At 42.3% G+C, this 16,575-nt stretch overlaps 5 protein-coding genes and 2 long non-coding RNA genes across 11 annotated transcripts in view; 4 read left to right on the forward strand and 3 right to left on the reverse strand.

Moving 5' to 3' along the window:
- LOC108014419 (uncharacterized) overlaps positions 1–16,575 on the reverse strand; it is a 90,178-nt gene that overhangs the window by 43,633 nt on the left and 29,970 nt on the right. The gene's annotated exons all lie outside the window — the stretch shown is intronic.
- Positions 488–1,460, forward strand: LOC108013851 (farnesol dehydrogenase). Its single transcript, XM_017079839.4, has 2 exons — positions 488–1,108; positions 1,169–1,460. The coding sequence occupies exons 1-2, from the start codon at positions 536–538 to the stop codon at positions 1,346–1,348; spliced, it is 753 nt and encodes a 250-aa protein (XP_016935328.3). The 5' UTR covers positions 488–535; the 3' UTR covers positions 1,349–1,460.
- On the reverse strand, positions 2,846–6,968 carry LOC118877604 (uncharacterized). 3 transcript variants are annotated; one of them, XR_011604434.1, is made up of 4 exons: positions 6,925–6,968; positions 5,738–6,194; positions 3,175–5,624; positions 2,846–3,118 (listed from the first exon to the last, which is right to left on the reverse strand). It is a non-coding gene; the product is annotated as an uncharacterized lncRNA (long non-coding RNA). The 3 variants fall into 3 exon arrangements; XR_010654509.2 differs by having other exon boundaries at positions 2,872–3,118; positions 6,842–6,949; XR_011604433.1 differs by lacking the exon at positions 6,925–6,968 and adding an exon at positions 6,692–6,912 and having other exon boundaries at positions 2,872–3,118.
- LOC108014418 (3'-5' ssDNA/RNA exonuclease TatD) lies at positions 7,061–9,810 on the forward strand. The gene is made up of 4 exons (XM_036816935.3): positions 7,061–7,514; positions 8,081–8,429; positions 8,481–8,762; positions 8,824–9,810. Exons 1-4 carry the CDS (start codon positions 7,328–7,330, stop codon positions 8,960–8,962), a joined length of 957 nt encoding a protein of 318 aa, XP_036672830.1. The 5' UTR covers positions 7,061–7,327; the 3' UTR covers positions 8,963–9,810.
- Positions 9,817–10,722, reverse strand: Idi (Isopentenyl-diphosphate delta isomerase). The gene is made up of 2 exons (XM_017080528.4): positions 10,370–10,722; positions 9,817–10,313 (listed from the first exon to the last, which is right to left on the reverse strand). Exons 1-2 carry the CDS (start codon positions 10,682–10,684, stop codon positions 9,858–9,860), a joined length of 771 nt encoding a protein of 256 aa, XP_016936017.3. The 5' UTR covers positions 10,685–10,722; the 3' UTR covers positions 9,817–9,857.
- Positions 10,781–11,679, forward strand: AP-2sigma (adaptor protein complex 2, sigma subunit). The gene is made up of 3 exons (XM_017080544.4): positions 10,781–10,935; positions 10,994–11,143; positions 11,203–11,679. Exons 1-3 carry the CDS (start codon positions 10,933–10,935, stop codon positions 11,476–11,478), a joined length of 429 nt encoding a protein of 142 aa, XP_016936033.1. The 5' UTR covers positions 10,781–10,932; the 3' UTR covers positions 11,479–11,679.
- Rab1 (RAS oncogene family member Rab1) lies at positions 11,822–14,424 on the forward strand. Its single transcript, XM_017080543.4, has 5 exons — positions 11,822–12,108; positions 13,046–13,166; positions 13,230–13,277; positions 13,338–13,565; positions 13,635–14,424. The coding sequence occupies exons 1-5, from the start codon at positions 12,086–12,088 to the stop codon at positions 13,830–13,832; spliced, it is 618 nt and encodes a 205-aa protein (XP_016936032.1). The 5' UTR covers positions 11,822–12,085; the 3' UTR covers positions 13,833–14,424.

A 16,575-nucleotide genomic window follows, 5' to 3' on the forward strand; every position in this document is an offset into this window, starting at 1 on the left:
ACTTTGGCTGGGGAACATGAAAAATATAGCATACTTTTGGGCAACATGCTATTAAAAACGGAATCCATATTTAAATTGGTTGAAAAGGAATAGTAAGTACAATATAATAAACAGTGGCGGATCCAGAATTTGATTGTAGGGGATATATAAAAAAGTGTCGAGTAGAAATAAGAAATTTGGAATAAAATACACATTACATGTCGTTTTGACCCCAGTGGGGAGGCTATCCCCTATTTACACCCCCTCCCCCCCATGGATCCGCGCATGATAAAAAATATTGCTTCTAGAAGAGTTCTGGAAGTATCTTTCACGTTATGAAATAGCTCTTCTTGTAGCTCGAACTTCGTAACAGAGTATCCTCTAGACTCAGCTTATCAAAAACCCCTCTTATTATAGCTTCAACGGTTATCTTTGTTCAAACTTATCTCGAAAAAGCTCAACACACTGATAACCCATGATTTAAATCGATGTGGGCTAGCAATTGCATTGTATTCGAATCAGTTTCTCATAGGAAAGCGAACAGAACGGACTTGCCATGAATCGCTGGACAAATCGCGTTGCCGTCGTCACAGGAGCCAGTGCTGGGATCGGAGAAGCCTGCTGCCGGGATCTGGTGGCCAAGGGAATGGTGGTAGTGGGCTTGGCCCGCCGAGAGAATGTTCTCCAAAAGATTAAGTCCTCCTTGCCGGCCGATCAGGCTGCTCGGTTCCACACCCGTCCTTGTGACGTCAGCAACGAGCAACAGGTCAAGGATACCTTCGCCTGGATCGACAAAGCCCTGGGGGGAGCCGATGTCCTTATCAACAATGCCGGGATAGTGCGTAAGATTAACATCACGGATGAGGGGAACTCGGCCGATGTGCGGGCCATTTTGGATGTCAACGTACTGGGGGTGACCTGGTGCACCCGGCAGATGTTTCTGTCGCTGCAGCGCCGCAAGGTGAACGACGGCCATGTGGTGATCATCAACAGTGTGGTGGGTCACCAAGTGCCTGCCGTGGAGGACTTCAGCCTAAACATGTATGCGCCCTCCAAGCATGCGATTACCGCCCTAACCGAAATCCTGCGACAGGAGTTCAACAAAAAGGGCACCAAGACCAAGATTACGGTGAGTAAGACTGGCTAAATAGGCTTGCTTGGTAATATATCCCCATCTTTCCGATTTCAGAGCGTCAGTCCCGGCGTGGTGGACACGGAAATCTTCGAAGCCGGCTCTTGGGAGCAACCCAATGGCATGCCCATGCTGCGATCGGCGGACGTGGCAGATGCAGTGTCCTACTGCATCCAGACGCCGCCAAATGTCCAGATACACGAGCTCATTATCAAGCCTGTTGGGGAGAGCTTTTGAAGTGCCCCTTCGATAAGCTGGCCAAGTTCGCACTTGTAACTAATCAAATAAAGAAGATTACGTGTCAATTGGTGTGCAATTAAAGAAAATAAATTGAACTTTTGACTAATGACTATGCTACTTGTAAGTAGCTGTCCTTAACCTTTATTTAAACTTGGAAACTTTAAAACTATTTTAAATCAACTTGTAAATGAATTGCTTTATATTACATAGCGTTATTCTTGGGCAAGGTCTAAATATATTCATAGTTCTTAATTAAATTTTATTTAAAATGCTTGCATAAACGTATTGAGCTGCCGATAAGCTCTGATGTAAATTGAGTTCAAGTGTGCCACTGTACATTGTCAATTACCTTGAATGTAGCTGAGATCATTGTTTAAAAAGCATGTCATTTATTGAGAACTCTCGTAATAAACCGTTGCTTGAATCTCATCGCCGTCGTTACTGGGTCGAACTCACGAATCGGAGCGGCCTGCTGACAGGATCTAAGAGCCAAGGGAATGGTAATCGTGGGATTGACTCCTGCTTGTGATGTCAGCGATAAGCAACAGATGGACACCAAAGTGATGGTAATGACCTGCCGCAACCGGCATATGACTAAATCCCTGCAGCATCGCAAGGTATTCAATGGTCGTGTGGTACCAAGTGCCCATGCTGGAAAGATTAAAGCTTAACATTTTTGCATCACCCAGGCACGCGATTGCAGCTTTCACCGAGGTCCTGCGCCACGAATTTATTAAAAAGGGCGCCAAAAACAAAATAACTGTTGGTATAAGTTTCATAAAGTATACATATTATTTTTAAAGATTCCCCCTTTCAACCACGGCGTGTGGGTACGGAAATTTTCGACAAGGGCTCTGTGGAATAGAGCTCCGCATGCCCATGCTGAGTTTGGAAGATGTAGCCAATGCGGTCTCATATTGCATCCAAACTCCCCCGAAATGTTCAAATGAATGAGCTCACTTTTAAGGAACAAGGAAAGTAAAGGAACTTTTGTTTCTCGATAAGAATATACTTATGCTTATTCCGTAAAAATTATTAAACATGTTAGCTCAGCTGCACCTATTTATAATCAAGCCCGGGGGAAATGTCATGAAAACAAAAACTGGCAGATGCTTTAACAAAATAATGAATAACCACCATAATCAGTTTCATACTTCATGGCATTTACAATACAACATTATTCTGAGAAAAAGCAAATTGCATTTTTAGGGTGCGTGTGTAACGCATAGCGAGCGTTATCGTGTTTATACCCGTTACTCGTAGAGTAAAAGGGTATACTGATTCGCCAGAAAGTATGCAACAGATAGAACCAAGCGTTTCCGACCCCATGAAGTATATATTCTTGATCAGGATCACTAGCCGAGTCGATCTAGCTACTTTTTTGTGGTTAACACCAATAAATTTTCTTACGAAAGAAAATATGGCTAAAGGCATAAAATGGGCAGTAAATAAATAATTCTTATTTATATATTTATTTTTAAATCAGTTATCAAAGTAACACCTTTTTTCATTTTTTTTTTTTTGTAACCTATCAAATATTACGAAATTTTATAAAATGTACAACAAAAAGTAAATAAAACATTCCATATATTGAACGCGAGTCTTATCTAATATCTAAAAGTAGTCTTCTTCTTTTTTATCCGCATAACTAAAGGTTTGAGAATCAACGGAATCTCGTCTTTCAGAAAAAAATTCTGTACAATAACCAGAGTCGGGAGTTTTGTATGAATAGGAAACGTTTAAATATGCCTCATCGATGTCGTCCACCTTTGGGAAGAAAATTGTAAAGGTCGGTATGATGTGCCATTACCATTACTACTTACATGAATGTTCGGAAAAGGGGAGTATTCAATTATACAAAGTTTTAAGGGCCCTTGAAGTGCAGGATCCCGTATGGGTTTTAGAATTTGGTTTATTCTGCTTGCAAGGTTTGTAGCCACTGCCTCTCCTTTCAATTCGGCACACTGGAGCTTTTGACACGATTTAAAAATCGGCAATACGCTTTCAATATCGACTCTCCCCCAGTAACGTCGATTTATATGGAGTGATTTAAGTTCAAATAGTTCTCCAAGGTCTGTTAAATTATCACATTTTATTTGGTACCAAATACTTAAGTTTGTTAACGATTTGATTTTCGATATTTCGCGGATGTCATCTGAACACAAATGTGACCATGCATGAAGTTCTTGTAAGTTTGACTTAAGAACAAAAGCCCGGAAAAGTTCACTAAGAGAACCTTTGGCAGCATTGATAGTTAATTTCTTTAGGCTTTGCATATTTGCCAAAATTTCTATGCCTGGCTCATCGCGAAATGAGCATTCTAAAGCTTCTAATTTTTTAAGTTCAACCAAATACTTGCATTCACCAACGCCAATATACAAATTTAAGTTCAGTTTCTGAAGTGTCAAAGGTAGTGAAACAAGGGTCAAATCATTCAATGTGTTAATGGCAACATTCGATTGGCAATTATACAATTTGTTAATGGCTAGATATTCCAATTGTGGAAATTTATTAAATGTTGGCCCACATTCCGAACTAAAATATTCGACAAGCAATCTTTTTAGACATGTTAGTTCCTTAACTTCAGCCATTTGTGAGATGTCGAATTTGAACACGTGAAGCTGCTTAAGTTTAGTAGTTCTATTTGAAGAAAATGCGGAAAGAAGTTCTTGTACACAATGACTTTGTGAGTCCAAATATAATTCCTCAATGCTCGAGTTAGCTAGATCTATACAGGACTGTAAGTTGAGATTGGTGGGAGAAAGGCACATCAGTTTTTCCAGAGACCTTATTCTGGAAACGTGTACAACATATTTGGGATCGAAATTTTTACATGAAATTCTTCGAATTGTATTTTTTTCAGCCAGTTTTATAAAAAGAAAATCAAGAGATCCCTTAGCCGAAATGACCAATTCCTCGAGGTTATTCAGTTGACCCAATTTCTCAGTACCAGTTGTGTCTGACAAGGAGCATTTTAGTTTCTTAATGCTTTGAATTTCGGCCACTTTGGAAATATGTCTAAAACTGTATTTTTCTCCAAAAAGTTCTTGCACATCATATTCTAATTCAGATATATCCAATTCTTGAATTGTACACAAATTGCTGGTGACAAAGGCGTCAAGAAATGGGTTAAGGGATGCAGGATCCGATTCCCCGGAGATCTGCAGGGTGTTAACGCTAAGTTGAGCCAGGAAACTCAGCATATCAACCTGAAAATCTCTTTTCATTTTAATCTCAAGATTTTTTTCAACCTTGTTTATAGTAATGCTAAATCTGTTGCACATTATGGTAGCTTGCACCTGACATGTATTTAGAAGATCAAGTAGTATATTTGAGTCATAGGAATCAATAGAATCGCAAACATTGATAACCAGGTGTTGCAGGTTAGGCAATTGACTTAAAAATTTAATTGAGTTCCATTTCCAGACATGGCACCCCAGATACCGAATTGACTTTATTTTCGCAATTTCTATTGTCTCTAATTCATCTATTGGTCCGTAGTGCATTTTGCAGGATTTCAAAGAAAACGACCCTTTTGGGACCATTGATTGAAGGAATTTTGCCATTGATTCGGGATGATCTAAACCAGTACATTTATTAAGTACGACCAACCGACTGAGATTGGGCAGCTTTGATAATGGACCCAATTGACTAATGTCCGTAGACCAATGAAGCTTTAACTCCAGTTCTCCTTTATACCTGTCAAACTTTATTCTTAGTAGTTCCGTTACAGGTATGGTTATGAGAAAATCCTCTGTTAAACAGCTGCCTTCCGATATTTCACATAAATCAAATGCGATTTTATGATGATATTCATCATCAAAATATAGGAAATATATTTCCATATATCTTAATGAGTCAAGAGCAGCAAGAGTTATAGACCTATGTTTATTGCCTTTATGGAATAAAGAATCTTCGATAGTAAGTATCAATGGTCGTAGATTTCTAGGTCTGTGCAATTTGACAAAATTTTTAAAAAATTTCAATTCCGAACCGCTCTCATAGATTCCAGTAATAAAAAAGTTTTTTAAATTGGGCAAATGTGCTAGCGGTGCATATTGGGCAGCTCCGCCTTCGGTGTTAAACTTAATTTTCAGCTCCTCAAGATTTGCGCAATGCGGTGCGATAATGGAAAGATTTCCATCTATTTCAATGCGTTCGAAGGCCAACTTTCTCAAATTTGGGATAAAGATACAGATGTCAGCTAAGGCGTTTGCAGTAATACTACCGTCTAACTTTAACATTTCGAGGTTTGTAAGGTTCGATGACATGCCTTTAAAATATAGAAGTTTATTGATATACAAATTTATACTATTTTTAAACCCCGAGCCGGTTTGCAAATATAGTTTTTAATGTAAAAAAGTTGCCATAACTGACTTGACTTACCTCTTATAGTTATGTTTACACATACTTCATCCGTCTTATTTTTGTGGTGGTCAAAAAATAGTTCTACATTGAAAGCATTTCTCTCCCTAACAGATTCTAGATAGGGTTTCCAGAAACATTCACTTTGTTGGTTTGATAACTTATTGATGCGCAGATCTATCAGCAGCTTTATGATTCTGCAAACAAGGGCGAACTCCAGATCTTGGTACAAACGTTTGTGATGCACCGCAAGCAATTCCAGGATAAATTCATGGGACAGCACAAAGTTGATTAAATCATCATACCTTAAAGTACCCTTTTCGACATTTTGGTTTTTCAAGTTGCAATCAGAGATTACATAATTCATAATCTCCAAAAAACAATCGGAGTTGAGTATCAATTCGCCGTTATCGTCCATTTCGTAGAGTTATAAATTAATCACCAATGCCAAAATTCAGATTTTTGAGCCCAGCGGTTGCTAAATGAAAATGTAAAACGATTTTTATTTATAAGAAAAAATCGTATCATTTAAATGATAAACTTGGTAACATGTTAAAATAATAGAAATGTAGATAGGTATTGATTAATAGAATCAATACTAATTTACGCCAAAATAAACTTCAAAAATGTGGGTTGTAACGTTATGGGCTGATTTTTTAGAGTCACATTGCAAGCTGGTTACACATGGTCATGTGAGTTGTAAAGAATCACTGTCAATCGAGGTTAAATAATTCGCGGTTGTGCGGACTGGCCTGCAATCGTATCTTAAAATTATTATTGAAACTCAAAATCGTCGAAATGCCTACTTTGTTTGTATAGCAAAACGCGCCTTTTGGCTTTTGTACCTAAATTCTTAAGAAATCGAACACGCCCCTGGTCTAGAAACATTTTTTTTGCAAACTTGTGTTATTGATGTTTGCTACATAACCGTCTAATATAACACAAAAGTAATTCTTAACGAGGTAGGTAAGTTACCGTGACGATCGCACTTATTACATCCAAGATACAAATTTAATGATTGAAGGACCCACGATCGCGCCTGTTGATTTCTCAAACAGCTTTGTTAACTGTAAAATTTCTTGGCACCTAGAGTCCTGGACAATCTAATAAGTAGACGGTATTTACTCCTTAAAAGCTCCTTAAAGTAACTATGAACAGATTGTTCTATACGAAAAAGATACAATTAAGACCGGTTTTTGTTTGTTTACTTTTTGGAAAGGGTTCTCACGGATCTATCGATAAGCTCGCGGTTCTGAACTAGTTCTTACTCAAGGTGCCCACCTAATCGGTTTGAACAGCTGGCCAAAATACAGTGTATCGATTGTTATCGTCTATCGATAACACACTAGCCAGCAGTCGTCGTAGTTCGTGTCGGGATTGTTTTTTAGTTTAATATTTATCAATTTTTAGACCGTTAAGTGCCCAATTGGTCAACTCCTCCAAATTGCAATAAATTCAGTAGATACACTTTTCACGGTTTTCACCACCGTCGCGTTTCCTTGCCCCTCGAAAGCTAATTGAATTACCCACGCACACAGTCGCAACCAGAAGCAGCCCATCGCCTGCGTCATAAGCTATTTCCGTCGATAATAGATTCCAAAGATCCAGAGCATGGACCCCAAACAGCAGACGCCCCAGGAGGAGGTGGCCCCAGTGGCCCCGCTGCTGGAGGACCAGCTGGACCTGGACATGAAGCACTGCTTCGAGAACCTGATTGTCATCGACGTGGGTGCCAATTTGACCAACAAAAAGTATAGCCGTGATCTGGATTCCGTGGTGCAGAGAGCCAGAGACGCAGGTTCGTGCTGCAGATACTATATGCGCCTTATTAATGGGGCCCGGGCAGTGTCTTCGTTTTGGGGCGAGGCTGCGAAAACACCCCAGACAGCCAGAAGGTCAGGCGATAAGTGAGCAACAAGTGTGCTGCCTAGGCATATGTTTTGACATACTCTTGCAGAGGGTACTATGAATTAGGTGGGGAGTTGGCAAGTCTAGGAAAAGGGACTCCCCTTGCCTTTAATACGTTGATCAACATCACCCGTCCGTATATCAGTTGAAGAGCTATGTATCTCTGCCCAAATTGAAAAGGGTTTTGATGACCATATCGCAAACATAATAGCCATAGGAACATTAATCCACAGAATCAATCTGAAGAAAGGTTAATATACGTATTAAAGCCCATTTACCAAGAAGAAGAGTTACATATAGTCGGTTAAGGAGATTTCAGGAATTAATTTTTAATAGTATGTATAAAAACTGAACTAAAAAGGGTACTTAGCAGTCGGCTAGCAGAAGTCAGCCTTTTCCCTTCTTTGTGTTGCACAGTGCAAGGTGCACTAACTTTCTCCCGCCCAATCGTTTCAGGTGTTCAGAAACTCATGGTTCACGGCACTTCGGTCAAATCGAGCAAGGAAGCGCTGCGCCTTTCGCGCATCTATCCCGACATAATCTACTCAACTGCTGGCATTCATCCCCATGACTCCAAGTCCATCGTGGAGGAGCCGGCCACATGGTTCGACCTGGAGCACATCGCCCAGGCGCAGGAGTGCGTGGCGATCGGGCCCTGTGGCCTGGACTACCAGCGGGACTTCTCCGAACCGGACGCCCAGAAGCAGATCTTCGCCAAGCAGCTGCACCTGGCCATCCGGCTGAACAAACCTCTGCTGATCCACGAGCGGTCGGCTCAGCACGATCTACTCGAAATACTCGACAAGTACGAGCCGTAGTCATGGTTTACAAAGCATCTAACGTGTTCCCCCTGCAGATTCGAGAATCTGCCGCCTGTGATCGTCAGAGGTTTTATGGGCACCGCCGAGGAGGCTCTGAAGTACCTAGAGCGCAGGTTCTACATCAGCCTGACGGGCTACCTGTGCAAGGACAAATCGGACACTGGCGTTCGCCGACTGCTGGAGGACGGCACTTTGCCGCTGGACAGACTGCTGGTGGAGACGGATGCTCCGTTCATGTACCCAAACACAAGGGCTTCCAAGCTGCCGCAACACGTGAAGACTGGCATCACCGAACGCTCTTTGCTGTACTTACACAGGTGGGAGGGATACAACATCCAATATAAGGTCGATTATCTAATGGTTTCAAGAATTTTCCAGATATTGTACCTTCCAACGCAACGAGCCCTGCAGTCTGCCCGCCATCGTAGAGATGATAGCCGCCTTCATGAAGAAAACCCCCGATGAGGTGGCCCTGGCCACCGCCTTCAATGCCCTTAAACTGTTCGGCTTGTCCTAGAGAACTAAACGGAGCCCCATGGAACTGAACGACAAAGTGTGCCAACCAGCAGCTTTACAACCGTAACTCTATAGATTGAACGAGCCTGAGATTCACGATAGACTCATACCTATGTGCCTTAACCACTAATCGAATTCGGGATGAAGCGCTCATCCTGATCCCCACACATACACACACCCACAAATACGACCCCCATTGCATGCGAAAAGTACGTATACGTTTAGACCTATATAATCAACCCCTTGCCGTAAAGGTGCAAACTATCGATCGAAGTTTGCAGGGTTTAGCTGTAAGTTGTTGGAATTTCCCGAGCAATTGCTTTATTTACTATTATTGAGAAACGGTGCCAAGGTGGTGCCGCGTGGACGTCGACTCCGGACCAGCTCTGGGTCGGTGCTTCACGCCTCGAAGCGCGCGCTTCGAACTCGCTTCCGAAGCGAAAGATATAGATGTTAAGTGCTGCAGCTTGTCTTCTGTTTGTTTCTTCTGTCTTTAGGCTAGAATCATTAATTTTAGTTCGTGTCTCTGTTAGCCGTAGTCGTTTTGTAAATATTTATTCTTGTTGCGACGATGACGATGATGATGATTATGGGAAACGTAATGTGATCATTTTAAAAGCTAAATATTTATATGATATTCAACATACAAACACATTAGTTAGGCTATGAAACATATTGAATACCGTGCGCCTATACACACTATATTTTGTTATATTTACATATACAAAAGCGTTGTACTGAACTGATCGACCCGCGGAGGTTGCATAAAATCCGCTTTGTGCCCATTGTCCGCACACAGACACTATTTTCCATTTGAATAAAGCGAATTTGAAACCCAAACGAACAAAAGGCCGCTTTGATACGTCATTACGTGTATTTTTGGTTGGTTAGCACACTTAAAAGCGCTGAATGTTGCTCAAGTCCTCGAACTGCTCCAGCTGATGCAAATTGTCCCACCACAGCTTTAGGCGGTGCTGGAGTATCAGAGAGAACCAGGGTGTCAGCGGGGCGCTGAACTTGGCCACCGCCTCGTCGATCTTGTCGCGCCTGAGGTAGCGCACCTCGCTGACCTCGTTGCTGTTTGGCCGCAGGGTCACGTCCTTTTGCAGAAACAGGATGTAGTCGATCTCGTGCTCGCCCCACACTCCGTCGCCCGTGTCCGCGTAGTGGATGCGGGTCAGGTAGCGGAAGTCCTGCGGCTGTAGCTCCTCCGTGGGAATGCCCAGCTCGTAGTTAAGCCGCCGCTGGGCAGCCAGCCTAATCCCGAGGGCATCGCCCTCCTGGCGCTCCTGCTCGATCTCGTGGAGCGGATGGCTGCAACAGGCGTTGGTGTAGGTGTTCGGGAAGGTTATCTACGGATGCAGCTGATTTTAGACCACGTAAAGAGGGGATTTCCCTATGATTTCACCTTGTGAGACGATCGCTTCTGCACCAGCATCTCGCCCTGGGAGTTGAAGAGGAAAACGCTGAAGGCTCGGTGCAGTTTCACATCCTTCGTCTCTGGGTGCACCCGGTGGCAGTCCGCCTTGGAGGCTGCCCCGATGGCCTGGTCGTTGGCGTCCACCAGGATGCACTGCTCCTTGAGGGCTTGTGCCTGGAGAGGATCGTGCACGGCGGACTCCGTGGGCACCTGCCGGTGCTGCTGCCGGCCCACCGTCGTCGTCGAGCAGCCGCGCAGCCAGGACGCGCGGGGCAGCAGGAGACTTAAGCGCGACGCCAACATTTTTGGTAAATGACTAGTTTCGAAATGTTTCAAAACAAATATGAAAGTGAAACTTCGTAGTGCAGCGCGGCGGGGCTGCCAACTCGCTTGCTTTAGCCCGGGGCAGCCCACCGCGAACAGCTGTTCCGAAAGAGAAGTGGCAGCCCTGGTCTTGGTGATACACAATTTGCTCATAATCAGTTTTTTCGCCCCCGAAATAAAATTAGATTGTAAATATCCGAGCAGCTGCCTGAGCAGACTCCTTAAAAATGGTGAGTATTACGGGGGATACCAGTTAATACCCCCTATTAAATCCTTCCTTCCCCGAAGATTCGCTTCATACTCATACAAAACCGAGCTGGAAAGACTCGCCTGGCCAAGTGGTACATGAACTTCGATGACGACGAGAAACAGAAACTGATAGAGGAGGTGCATGCCGTGGTCACAGTGCGCGACGCCAAGCACACCAACTTCGTGGAGGTGGGTTCGAGTCCAAGTGTCCCATTGGAACCCCCATCTAACCATTGTCCTCCCCCCAGTTCCGCAATTTCAAGATCGTCTACCGACGCTATGCGGGCCTCTACTTCTGCATCTGTGTGGACGTGAACGACAACAATCTGTGCTATCTGGAGGCCATCCACAACTTCGTGGAGGTGCTGAACGAATACTTCCATAACGTGTGCGAGCTGGACCTGGTGTTCAACTTCTATAAGGTGTACAGCGTGGTGGACGAGATGTTCCTGGCGGGCGAGATCCGGGAGACCTCGCAGACGAAGGTGCTCAAGCAGCTGCTCACGCTCAACTCGCTGGAGTAGAGGTCCAACTCACAGCCCGGACCCGCCAGATGCATTCCCCCAGGCGTTATACCCGCTTATCGAATCTTCTTTCATATACTATTACGCGTATTATTATTATTATCTTTAATGTGTTCTCTATGCAAACACTCAAATGTTAAAGGCCGTGTTTAGAAACAAATGATGTACCATAAGAGATTGTATGCAAAAGTGCAAAAGCTACCCATCCATTCTTGTTTTATCTGGGGTGTCTTAGCTCGGGGCCGGGGTCACAGAAGGCGATAACATTTTTCTCTGGTTCCGCCCACTCACCTCCGGTCGGCAGCCCTGGTCGGGGAAAGCCATCGCGCGATCTGGTAACACTGCCAATGCCACTTCGTCATTTTTTCAGTCGCCATTGTTCTCGGAATTCTCGTCGAATTTGTGGAAATAAACGTATTTCCCATTTAAATTCGCTGCAATAAATACAAAAGCGAGTTGCAAGACACAACACGAACCGAGTGCGAGTCGTTTTCCAGTAATTCGGAGCGCGCCAGTCGAGTAAAAGCGGTCAAAACATCAGCCAGTCCAGGGCCAGAAATCGAATATTTGTTCGTGGCAAATATATAATCTGTGAAAAAGCCAGAAAATGTCATCTGTGAATCCGGAATAGTAAGTCGTCACACACCGTTATGCGCAGTAAAGTGGAGTTAAAGTACACGGTGACTGGTTTTCCACAAATCGGAATACACCTTCTCGCCCCTGGCCTTCGATAATAGTTTCTTTTATTTTTTTCTGCGACGTCATTTCTGCTACGTTTCATTCCATTCATCATCGAGCAGCCCCACTCCCTTCATTTCGCTGCCCTCGTTGGCAACTCCAAAAAACAGACGATTCGCTAAAAACAGAGAATAGATTGGGACATAACAACCGCCCCAAACCAGAAACCAGTATCAAAACTCTGTGTTTCAGCTGAGACTTGAAAGAAAACGCATACACAGGGGCGGGGGGAGACAGGAAACGCTGTTCGCCAGCGAAAATCGCGTTAATTGTTGCTCCCCGACTCGGAATCGGCCATTTATATAGTCAGATCCCAGTTGACGTGCCAAAGCGCAGGGCGGGCGGATGAGTCACCTGCGTGGAGAGCGTTTCCCACCCCCAGCGCAGTGCTACGTAATCAAAGGCCATTCCAGTTCCACATAATTGCTTTCTCGCACTTTAGGCCAATTAAATCTAAACCGATCTTGATTCGCACAGTCTAGAAACTATCCTTCTATACACATGTAGAAGATTGTAACATTATCACACATCGCCCAGAAATTGGGGGTTGATGTGGGACATAGCGCGATAAGATAAAGCCTATAGCAAACCGGTTCTATGCATATTTTACTCTCCGAACAGACTAAACCATGCCCTCCTTGAACTTTTTCAGATTTTGTGTATTGATCAGCCTTTAGTTTACTCAAAAATATCTCTTGAAAGATCCATCGCAACTATTTCCTCCCAAATTTGGGCTATCACCACTGAAATGTTGAACCTTGTATCTGCTTATCTCTGTCTTAGATATAATATGATAATCTTAATTGACCAATTATTACCTTCTCCCCAGTGACTATCTCTTCAAACTGCTGCTCATTGGAGACTCGGGCGTTGGAAAGTCCTGTCTTCTGCTGCGATTTGCCGATGACACATATACAGAGAGCTATATCAGCACGATCGGAGTAGATTTCGTAAGCCAGCCAGAACGCAGTGAATATTCTTTGTGCCTGACTCATAAACTCTTTGTCTTGCAGAAAATCAGGACCATAGAACTCGACGGAAAGACCATTAAACTGCAAATTGTAAGCATAGCATAGCATGGCGGAGGTAATTCAGTCCAGCGCTAATTCGAATCTTTACAGTGGGATACTGCTGGCCAGGAGCGCTTCCGCACCATCACGTCGTCATATTATAGAGGCGCCCATGGCATCATCGTCGTTTACGATTGCACGGACCAGGAGTCCTTCAACAATGTGAAGCAGTGGCTGGAGGAGATCGAGCGGTACGCCTGCGAGAATGTCAACAAGTTGCTGGTGGGCAACAAGAGCGACTTGACCACCAAGAAGGTCGTCGATCACACCACAGCTGCGGTGCGTATATTGCTGGGTTTATCTGGTATAGGTATATACTGAACTGGCCCTTTGTTTCCGAATCCACAGGAGTACGCCGCCCAGTTAGGCATTCCATTCCTTGAAACTTCGGCCAAGAGCGCCACCAACGTGGAGCAGGCCTTCATGACGATGGCGGCCGAGATCAAGAATCGCGTCGGGCCGCCGTCCAGCGCCACCGACAACGCAAGCAAAGTGAAAATCGATCAAGGACGTCCAGTGGAAAACACCAAATCCGGTTGCTGCTGAATAACTCTGATTGTGAATCATTATTTTATTATACAATTAAACAAAATTTAAATATAATAAATTAAAACGGAAACCACACAATAATAATAAAACAGATGCGAAAACGATGGCGGATCCACGAAATCGTAATTATAAAAACTAATTCTGTAATAACAATAATGATGAGGAATGACGAGTAGTGCGTTTGTATGATCCTAGCCGTGATCCAATTCGATACACACTTTAAGCAAATATGTATTAGGTATGTAGCCAACCAGATCCAGACTTCAGACATCCCCCACGCATACACACAACCAGGACATCAATCTTGATACTAACCGTCTTTCTGATTTCAGCAGTTCTGTTCTTAAGTAGTGCAAAGCAAGCAAATTCGGTGTAGCAATTAACTTAATATAACTCTAACCTACAGTAAGAAGTTACCTATCACAACAGCAGCGCGAAACGATACCGAAACCAATATGTACTATTAACTAAACTATAATTGAGCAAAGGCGACGGCAAGAGCAATTATACTTGTACTGTGTCAGCTACTACTTACCACTATGTATACATATGTATGTGTTTAAATTACAAATACAATTTTCTAAACATATTATCTCTAGCGAACGTGCTCGCCACTTGTCTCTGTCATATTGAAATTTTATGTAAATCGAAAGGAACCCAAAACCGAACGAACATTTTTAGAATTAACATCGAGCGATTGTGTGTTTATATTTTCGTGTGACGCAAGGGATTTGTTTAGGCACATAATTAGTGTAATATCGACGACATAGCAATGAAGTTTAATAAAAATTATTGCGTGAGCGTATCTAAATTGAAAGGTTTGGGATCAAGGACACATGTATACACATTAGTTTCGGTTTTCACTGTCGCCCGAATTTGAATCTTAATTTTGCTTAAGTCTAATAAAATCAATCTGTACCAATGCCTATAAGAGATTTGTTTTATTCCGCGATTTTGGACAGATTCCAAAGACCTAAGTGAAGGCCGGAACGAACCCGCACACACCTAAACACACTTGGCATACACTTAAAGTAGGGTGGGCTGTTTTGTGCTGCTGAAATTTGTTTTTGACTTGTTCTGATATAAAAGATTCGAGAAGCATTTAATCTAGAAAGAACGATAGAAATAAGTTTAAGCGAGATATTACTTTTTCTCGGTAATATTTACTTAATTTTTACATAAACAGAGCATTCGAAGTCGTCGGAATCTGGACCTTAATTTGATCCCGGCAATGATTTTAACCTGCAAGAAGACCATTTTTAAGGTCGCATCTAATTTTTTCAGTTATCTTATTTTGGGAAACCTTGGAAACCTCTAAAAGTAAAAGTCGATCATTAGAAATTTTAAACATTGAATGATATTTTTCGCCACCACTTTTATAAAAAGTAATGATAAGGTTCCTTGTCCACGCGTAATTATATTCAACTCGTATAGTTTGTTTAAATTGCCTACTTTTCTATTTCTGACACTATGCCAATTCTCAGATCTATTTATTTTGCTAGTGGCAAAAGCTTTAAAAAGTCAACTTAGGGTTTTATTATAGGGTTCCCTAAAATCTAGACCTCTTTGACGTCATTAAGGTTGGCAAGGGGGCCCAGAATATCGTGCTTAAACCAAAAACGTACATGAATTTTTTGGGATTTTTCAACCTTTTTAAAGTTAATACGAAAATGGTCGCTATTTATTTTGGCTTGCACCTGGCATGTAGATAACAGATTGCAAACTAACCTTAAAGTTTTAGTATTAAGAGATTGAATGACATTGATTTCTAGGATTTGCAGGTTGACTTAAAAATTCTATTGAATAGCAATCGGATAAGTTTCATTTCAGATATTGAAGTGATTTTATTTTCGACAGTTCTTCGGACTCATGTCGGTCTATAAATAGTCAATAAGTGTGAGAGACTTTAACGCAAATGATCCTGATGGGACCATAGATCGAATAAATGTTACAAGGGATGTGGGATCTTTTACATTACACCATTCATTATGAATTACGCAACTTAGTTGGGCTGCTTTGACGATAGTCCAATTTTGCCAATGTTCGCCCCTCTAGTTCTTCCTTGCATCTGTTAAACTTAATGTTCACGCCTTCACTTAAAGTTATTGCTGTCTTTAGATAGTTTATATAAATCGTACTCGGCCTTAATTAACACATTCCATTCATAGTCTTGAAAATTAAAGAGTTTGTTTATGTGCAAATATCGTACTGAGTTTAAAGTGGCAAACGTAAGAGACCGACTTGAGTACCTTAGACAATCTTCGATGGTCACTGTTAAAGGTCGTAGTCTTCTAGGTCTGTGAAACTTTTTAAAATCAGTCACAGATAGCCAATATCCACTTATCGTAATTCTCAACTCCTTTTTTATGATGATCAAAATACAGATCAACACTATTCGGATCACTTTCCCTAATAGATTGTAGCTAAGATCTCCAAAAAAAATTAATTTCTTTTGTGCGATAGGTTACTGATGCGCAGATTAATGAGAAGCTTTGTAATCCCACACGCAAGATTCAGTTCAAGCTGGTCGTAAAGACCACAAGCACAAAGTTTATTATGCCAATTCATCTTGCAATCAGTTATTGTATAGTTCATTATCTTCCAGAGACATTCATAATTAATTAAGTGGTCATTTTCGTCCATATTCTATACCGGTGCAAAAGCTATGCAAAGTAACGCTATGAAAATTTAAAAACATAGATTTTTTGCTATTGCCCGAGTGTTTGCTTGTTATACCTGT

This window comes from Drosophila suzukii, chromosome 3, assembly GCF_043229965.1.
Source record: "Drosophila suzukii chromosome 3, CBGP_Dsuzu_IsoJpt1.0, whole genome shotgun sequence".
Classification (NCBI taxonomy): Eukaryota; Metazoa; Arthropoda; class Insecta; order Diptera; family Drosophilidae; genus Drosophila; species Drosophila suzukii.